The sequence below is a fragment of the Salvelinus alpinus genome, chromosome 17 (assembly GCF_045679555.1).
Source record: "Salvelinus alpinus chromosome 17, SLU_Salpinus.1, whole genome shotgun sequence".
NCBI lineage: Eukaryota > Metazoa > Chordata > Actinopteri > Salmoniformes > Salmonidae > Salvelinus > Salvelinus alpinus.
In genome coordinates, this window is record NC_092102.1 from 50,428,629 (window position 1) to 50,437,705 (window position 9,077).

The 9,077-nt window shown below is 40.7% G+C and overlaps 1 protein-coding gene across 1 annotated transcript in view; it reads right to left on the reverse strand.

Moving 5' to 3' along the window:
* The window catches only part of oprl1 (opiate receptor-like 1), a 101,582-nt gene extending 95,752 nt beyond the window's left edge, over window positions 1-5,830 (reverse strand). The window contains exons 1-2 of the mRNA XM_071349358.1: window positions 5,184-5,830; window positions 4,351-4,592 (exon numbers count right to left, since the gene is read on the reverse strand). Of these exons, the coding sequence (XP_071205459.1) occupies window positions 4,351-4,574 (224 nt within the window). The 5' untranslated portion in view covers window positions 4,575-4,592; window positions 5,184-5,830. The remainder of the gene's footprint in view (window positions 1-4,350; window positions 4,593-5,183) is intronic.
* Window positions 5,831-9,077: the final 3,247 nt, after the last annotated feature.

Below are 9,077 nucleotides of genomic sequence, written 5' to 3' on the forward strand. Positions count from 1 at the left end.
GAACCATTGCATTTCTGTTCAAAATGTTGTATCAAGACTGCCCAAATGTGCATAATTTGTTTATTAATAACTTTTCATGTTCAAAACTGTGTACTCTCCTCAAACAATAGCATGGTATTATTTCAATGTAATAGCTACTGTAAATTGGACAGTGCAGTTAGATTAACAAGAATTTAACCTGTTTGGGCTGCAGAGCAGTATTGAGTAGCTCTGATAAAAGGTGCCCATTTCAAACGGCCTCGTACTCAATTCTTGCTCGTACAATATGCATATTATTATTACTATTGGATAGAAAACACTCTCTAGTTTCTAAAACCGTTTGAATTATATCTGTGAGTAAAACAGAACTCATTTGGCAGCAAACTTCCTGACCAGGAAGTGGAAAGTCTGAAAACGATGCTCTGTTCTAGGGCCTGCCTATAAATGGGCATGATACGTATTAGTATACATGCACGTCATACACCTTCCACTAGATGTCAAGAGGCAGTGAGAGAAGAAATGGAGTGATTATCTTGGTCTGAGGTGGAATGAATCCTCTTGGAATGACGTGTCACCCATTTCCTGTTTTCTGGAAAGTGCGAGGATGGTCCTCGGAATTGCCTTCTGAAAAGCTGTCGTTATAGGCGACTACTATCTCCGGCTTTGATTTTATTTGATACATGTGACAATATCATCGTAAAGTATGTTTTTTCAATATAGTTTTATTAGATTATTGAAATTTATTCGGGACATTAGGCGTGTTGCGTTGTGTGCCTTTGTTCAGGAAGGAGAGCTTCGCGCCACTTGGCGAGTGTGCTTGCTAATTCAAGAGGGAAAAAGGGCGTTCTAAAACCAAACAACGATTGTTCCCGACAAAGGACCTCTTGTACAACATTCTGATGGAAGCTCATCAAAAGTAGGACCCATTTCATGATGCTATTTCATATATCTGTCGAACTGTGTATTATTAGTTTTGCGCCCAGGTTTTGGGCACTATCTCGCCATAACGTAAGCCTTATGTCGTAATGAAGTTATTTTTAGAATTCTAACACTGCGATTGCATTAAGAACTAGTGTATCTATCATTTCCTATACAACATGTATTTTTTTGTAATGTTTATGAATAGTTATTTGGTCAGAATAGGTGAGAGTCTAATAGAAATATCCGCACATTCTGGGAAAAAGATGCTACGTTAGCACAATGTATAACCACTGATTTCAGCTCTAAATATGCACATTTTCGAACAAAACATAAGTGTATGTATAACCTGATGTTATAGGACTGTCATCTGATGAAATTTATCAAGGTTAGTAAAAAATTATATATCTTTTGCTGGTTTGTTACGATCGCTAACGTGCCTATTGCTATCGCTAACGTGCCTTGATGAATGAATGCGGTAGTGTGGTAGGCTATTGTAGTAAGCTAATATAATGATATATTGTGTTTTCGCTGTAAAACACTTAAAAAATCGGAAATATTGGCTGGATTCACAAGATGTTTGTCTTTAATTTGCTGTACACCATCGATTTTTCAGAAATGTTTTATGATGAGTATTTAGGTATTTCACGTTGGTCTGTATAATTACTCTGGCTGCTTCGGTGCTATTTTTGACGGTAGCTGTGATGGTAGCTGCAATGTAAAACTGATTTATACCTCAAATATGCAAATTTTTCGAACAAAACATAGATTTATTGTGTAACATGTTATAGGACTGTCATCTGATGAAGTTGTTTCTTGGTTAGTTTGGTTGGATCTTGGTTAGTTATGTTGGTTTTGTGCATGCTACCTGTGCTGTGAAAAATGTCTGTGCTTTTTTTCTATTTGGAGGTGAGCTAACATAAATATACGTGGTGTTTTCCCTGTAAAACATTAAAAAAATCGGACATGTTGGCTGGATTCACAAGATGTGTATCTTTCATTAGCTGTATTGGACTTGTTAATGTGTGAAAGTTAAATATTTAAAAAAATATATATTTTGAATTTCGCGCTCTGCACTTGAAGTGGCTGTTGTCATATTGCGCCAATATCAGATATGTCTATGTCCTGGGAAAGGTTCTTGTTACTTACAACCTCATGCTAATCACATTAGCCTACGTTAGCTCAACAGTCCCGAGGGGCACCCAACAATACTGTAGAGGTTAAGACAGGCTATGTGCACACTGCCCACGAACCAGGTGGAAACTGAACGGCACTTCCTAACCTCCTGCCAAATGTATGACCTTATTAGAGACACATATTAACCTCAGATTACACAGACAAAGACTTCTAAAACAAATCACATTTTTATAAACTCGGATATCTATTGGGTGAAGTACCACAGTGTGCCATCACAGCAGCAAGATGTGTGACCTGTTGCCACAAGAAAAGGGCAACCAGTGAAGAACAAACACCATTGTAAATACAACCCGTATTTATGCTTATTTTCCCTTTTGTACCTCAACTATTTGCATTTTGTTACGACCCAGTACACAGCCATAATATGACATTTGAAATGTCTCTATTCCTTTGTGTAATGTTTACTTGTTCATTTTTTATTGCTTATTTCATTTTTGTTTATTATTTATTTCACTTGCTTTGGGAATGTAAACATATTTTTTCCCCATGCCAATAAAGCCCATTGAATTGACTTGAATTGAAATGAGAGCTTGGAGGAACTCAGTAGTCTGTAGCAGTTACACATTATAGACAGAAAGTAAAATGATGTTTAACATATGACATGAAGAGGTTAAAACGACACCGTGGTACATATGTAACTACAGTTAAGTGTCATACAGACATATGTTTCCTGAATAGTAAACTACTTTGAACCGAGCCCTATTGAATAGGGTGACGTTTAGGAGGCACACAATGAATCTGATTGAGTTGTGTGATACTGAGGAGAAAGAAGGCCAGGTCCTCTGGATTCAACTGGTTCTTTCTGTAGATATTGGATGTATAGATCTGCAACACATATTCAATATTAACGACCAGGTCCAGATTCAGTTGGTTCTTTCTGTAGATATTGGATGTATAGATCTGCAACACATATTCAATATTAACGACCAGGTCCAGATTCAGTTGGTTCTTTCTGTAGATATTGGATGTATAGATCTGCAACACATATTCAATATTAAAGGCCAGGTCCAGATGCAGTTGGTTCTTTCTGTAGATATTGGATGTATAGATCTGCAACACATATTCAATATTAAAGGCCAGGTCCAGATGCAGCTGGTTCTTTCTGTAGATATTGGATGTATAGATCTGCAACACATATTCAATATTAAAGGCCAGGTCCAGATGCAGCTGGTTCTTTCTGTAGATATTGGATGTATAGATCTGCAGCACATACAGGATATTAAAGTGGCTGAGTGAAGTATGTGCCAATCTTTTGGTCTTGTCTTCTAGACTCTTTCCATCTGTGTTGTTCAATTTTCTACTGGCAATCTCAACCATTGTGAAGAGAGGATGACAAGGTTTGGTTGGTTGGTTGTTTGGGAAAATATATTGCTCTGTCTGAAATTGGAGCCTTACTCCAGCCTACAGAAGATATTAATAAAAATGTACTTTTGTGGAGACTAAGGTTTGAATACATGTAAGGTGAAGCGACAGGTAACCACAGCTGCAAAATGATTCGAATAACTTTTAAATTATAGCAACAGGTTTTGAATGTATTTTTGTTTTTCATATAAGAAAAGATTAAACTAAAGTGTATTGTCTTGGCCACACACACACACACACACACACACACACACACACACACACACACACACACACACACACACACACACACACACACACACACACACACACACACACACACACACACACACACACACACACACACAGACAGACAGACAGACAGACAGACAGACAGACACACACACACACACACACACACGCACACACGCACACACACACACACACACACACACACACACACACACACACTCATTTCGTCAATATGGACATTCTGTTGCATTATTGGTGTCACCAATCAACACAGGTGAGGTCTCCAATCAACACAGGTGAGGTCTCCAATCAACCCAGGTGAGGTCTCCAATCAAATTAAAATCAATTGTAGTAGTCACATAACCAGTTTACAGTAGGTATACAAAGTGCAGTGAAATGCTGAGGTGTTAGCTTCCTCAACATTACAGTACAGTTTACAGCAGGTATACAAGGTGCAGTGAAATGCTGAGGCGCTAACTATAACTGATATAACTATGCCTTAGTCGCTCTCAATAAGAGTGTCTGCCTAATGACTAAAATGTAAAATGGGTAGTCAGTGGAAATAAATTCTAAGGTGCGTATATAGTCTGGTGAAATAGTCTCTAAGGTGCAGGTCTGTTCAATCCGACCAGGTAGAGAGAGGAGGTCGCCACGAGCCCTTACCTGATGATAACGTACATGACCAGACAGTTACCCACCAGCCCCACCACGCAGACCATCATGTAGACCACAACGATGGTGATCTTGATGCCGGTGGGGAGGAAAGCGTAGGTCTCGTTGTAGCCGACGCTGAAGTTGTTCTGGAAGAGCAGAGAGTCGTTGTAGAAGTGGAAGGCTCTCAGGTCCAGGTCTGATCCACCGACCAATGAGTTGTTAAGGAACTCCATGACAAATTTCCTTCCTGTCTGATGATGATGATGATGGGAGAGAGAGCATAATAACAGACAAGACATGAGGTGAGGAAAGACTGGTGTGTGACGTGTCAAACGATGGAGAGGCCTGAATATTGCTGCTTCTCAGTGCTATTTCCCTGCACCCCAAATTAACAACGTTTCGACTTTTACCGAAGTCTTCATCAGGTAGGGAGACATCACAGACAGAAGTGTGCGTTGTATTGATTTTATTGCGTGCAGACAGGTCTGGTCTGTATGTCTGTAACACACAGACAGGCCAGGAGACACAGACCGCGGTTTGCAAGCCAACACTCCTACTAAATATTTGTGGCGTCATATGGAGGCGCTGCGCAAACGTGGGCTGCCTAGTTCCTATAATAAATCAATGAGGTTTAGCCGCAACAGTTCCAATATTCAATGTATGTATATGTGTGATCATAGGAGAAGATACATACAGCTACTTTAATTAACATCAACATACATGTTCACACCGGCAGAACTGGAGAATGTAAGGTGTCCAAATATAGGCTACATTTCTATGCAGAAATCAGCATTCTCACACACCGACAGTATCAGACAGCAACAACAGCAGCAGCGTCATACCGTTATTCGCGATGCTATTCCAACGATCTGTTATGAGTGCTTCCCGCGTTGACCTCCCGTTCCTTCCCTGAAGTTGCTTATTTTGGTTTTTAGGTAGTTGGCTGCTTTCCTATGTTGTATGTTGTTTATCTCAGTCTCTTGGTCGTTGTCCTGTTTTCCACAGTTGCCAGCGCAGCGATACAGATATCCGTTGGTGTAGGTTTTAGGATAGGATCATTATTTTTCCCACCCCCTTCAACAACATACGAACTGTAGAGTGACGAGTGGTCTAAATCGAGCCGGTTCCTTACATAGTTCCGAATAGGTTCGTTCATCAGACAAGGAGCAAGATCTCGGTGTCCTCGCCCTCTCTCCTCTCTCCTTCTTCCCCTCGATCCCTCTACGCGCGTCCTCTCTCTATCATATCACGCACGGTACGCGAGACCTGCGTGTCTGGAGATATGCGGCTGTTTGTATTGCTGTAGCGAAATGATTTGTCTACTATGTATCTTACGGGACACTTTTAAATGACTCCATTAGCAAAACTACAAAAGCGATTGATATATATATATTCGTAGTCTACTACTACAGCTCGTGTAGTCTCCACTAAATACATTGCGCTTACTAATAGGTGTCAGGTAGGCTTGGAGTTGATTCTAGGTATATGAAGTCAGGAACTCTTATCTCAAAGTCTAGGATAGTGTGCGTAGGTGAGTGCCGTGCACGTTCACAAAAATCCTCCGCTGACAATCCCACTAGATAGATACAGAAGATAGGCAGGCTATCTGTCGTGTGGGTCTCACTCGGAGACGCTGTAGGCTACAGTACGGACAGCCTGTCTGTCTGTCCTGTGTGTCTCACTCTGAGACGCTGTAGGCTACAGTACGGACAGCCTGTCTGTCTGTCCTGTGTGTCTCACTCTGAGACGCTGTAGGCTACAGTACGGACAGCCTGTCTGTCTGTCCTGTGTGTCTCACTCTGAGACGCTGTAGGCTACAGTACGGACAGCCTGTCTGTCTGTCCTGCGTGTCTCACTCTGAGACGCTGTAGGCTACAGTACGGACAGCCTGTCCTGTCTGTCCTGCGTGTCTCACTCTGAGACGCTGTAGGCTACAGTACGGACAGCCTGTCCTGTCTGTCCTGCGTGTCTCACTCTGAGACGCTGTAGGCTACAGTACGGACAGCCTGTCCTATCTGTCCTGTGTATCTCACTCTGAGACGCTGTAGGCTACAGTACGGACAGCCTGTCCTATCTGTCCTGTGTGTCTCACACTGAGACGCTGTAGGCTACAGTACGGACATATTCTATCCATATTCCATTATATCATTTTCTATTCTATCCTTTAATATCCTATTCTATCTTATTGTATCCTATCCTATCCTATCCTATTCTATTCTATCCTATCCTATCCTATTCTATCCTATCCTATTCTATCCTATCCTATTCTTTCCTATCCTATTCTATCCTATCTTATTCTATGATGTTTCCTTCTCAGTCTTCTCCCTTTGTTACGAGCACTCCAATACCCCCACCTGGGCTGCTTGTTATTTGACATTAGAAGGTGTTGATAAGGGGGTGAAGAAATATTTACAGGTGTTGCTGTTGTTCTTATTAACATATGTTTTATTAACGTAAGGGGTTCTACTAAGGGGTTCTACTAAGGGGTTCTACTAATGGGTTCTACTAAGGGGTTCTACTAAGGGGTTCTACTAGGGGGTTCTACTAGGGGGTTCTACTAGGGGGTTCTACTAGGGGGTTCTACTAAGGGGTTCTACTAAGGGGTTCTACTGGGGGGTTCTACTAAGGGGTTCTACTAAGGGGTTCTACTGGGGGGTTCTACTAAGGGGTTCTACCAGGGGGTTCTACTAAGGGGTTCTACTAAGGGGTTCTACTAAGGGGTTCTACTAAGCTATATGGATTTGTTTTAAGAAGGTCATAACAAGGATCATTTAGCTATTGGATTTAGAATTTTAAGACCACTTGAAGTGAGAAAAAAAATATGTTTCTCCTTACTGCTATTAGCCAATAGAAACACATTGATTAACAGAATCACTACAAGGAACAACACATAGTCCAAAAAATATAAAATGGACATTTGTTCTGAAGTCTCTCTCCTATATCTGAAAGATTTAATCCCCAAATATTTTATATTTTAGATTATTCAAAGTAGCCACCCTTTGTCTTGATGACAGCTCTGCACACTCCTGTCGTTCTCTCAACCAGCTTCATGAGGAATTATTTCCCAACAGTCTTGAAGGAGTTCCCACATATGCTGAGCACTTGTTGGCTGCTTGTCCTTCTCTCTGCGGTCCAGCTCATCCCAAAATCATCTCAATTGGGTTGAGGTCGAGTGATTGTGGCTGCCAGGTCATCTGATGCAGCACTCTATCATTCTCCTTGTTCAGAAAGCTCTTACACAGCCCGGAGGTGTGTTGGGTCATTGTGCTGTTGAAAAACAAATGATAGTCCCACTAAGCCCAAACCAGATGGGATGGCGTATCGCTGCAGAATTCTGTGGTAGCCACGCTGGTTAAGAGTGCCTTGATATCTAAATAAATCACAGACAGTGTCACCAGCAAAGCACCCCCACAACATCACACCTCCTCCTCCACGCTTCACAGTGGGAACCACACATGCAGAGATCATTCATTCACCTACTTTGCGTCTTTATTATGACACCCTCAGACCTAAAAGCTTAACTTCTTGTTAATCCAGCCGCGTTGTCAGATGTCAAAAAGGCTTTACGGCGAAAGCACACCATGCTTTTATCTGAGGACAGCGCCCCGCATATAAAAGCATTAAAAACATTTTCCAACCAAGCAGATGCATTGCGAAAGTCAGAAATAGCGATAAAATAAATAAAATAAATCCCTTACCTTTGAAGATCTTCATCTGGTTGCAATCACAAGTGTCCCAGTTACATAACAAATGGTGATTTTGTTCCATAAAGTCCTTCTTTAAATCCCCAAAAAGTAAGTTTATTTGGCGCGCTTCATTCAATAATCCACCTGTTTCCCCTCGTTCAAAATGCATACAAAGTGAATCTCAAACGTTACCAATAAACTTGGTCCAAACATGTCAAACAATGTTCCTAATCAATCTTCAGGTACCCTAATATGTAATTTAATGATACAATTTAAGACGGAAAATAGTATATTCAATACCGGAGATAAATAACCAAGTGGAGTGCGTCAAAAACATTTTCCAACCAAGCAGATGCATCACGGAAGTCAGAAATAGCGATAAAATAAATCGCTTACCTTTGAAGATCTTCTTCTGTTGGCACTCCAAAATGTCCCAGAAACATCACAAATGGTCGTTTTGTTAGATAAAGTCCTTCTTTATGTCCCAAAAATGTCAGTTTAATTGGTGCGTTTGATTCACAAATACACCTGTTCCAACTCACCCAACGTGACTACAAAGGAATGGTCCAAACATTTCAAACAACGTTTCTAATCCAACCTCAGGTACCCTAATATGTAAATAATCAATAACATTTAAGACGGAATAAACTGTTTTCAATACCGGAGAAAAACAACAAGGAGCACACTTTCATTCACGCGCACAAAAAGACTAGAGTCCTTCTGAGTGACACTTAGAAAGAATACGAATACTTCTTTATAAAAATAAAAAAAATATTGAACAATATTTAAAGACTGTTGACATCTAGTGGAAGCCATAGGAACTGCAATCTGGGTCCAAATAATTAGGCTTTCCCATAGAAACCCATTGGAAAGTCCAATGATCTCAAAAGAAAATAGGATGGATTGTCCTCGGGGTTTTGCCTGCCAAATCGGTTCGGTTTAACTCACAGACATTATTTTAACAGTTTTAGAAACTTTATCGTGTTTTCTATCCAATACTACCATGCATATGCATATTCTAGCTTCTGGACCCGAGTAACAGGCAGTTTA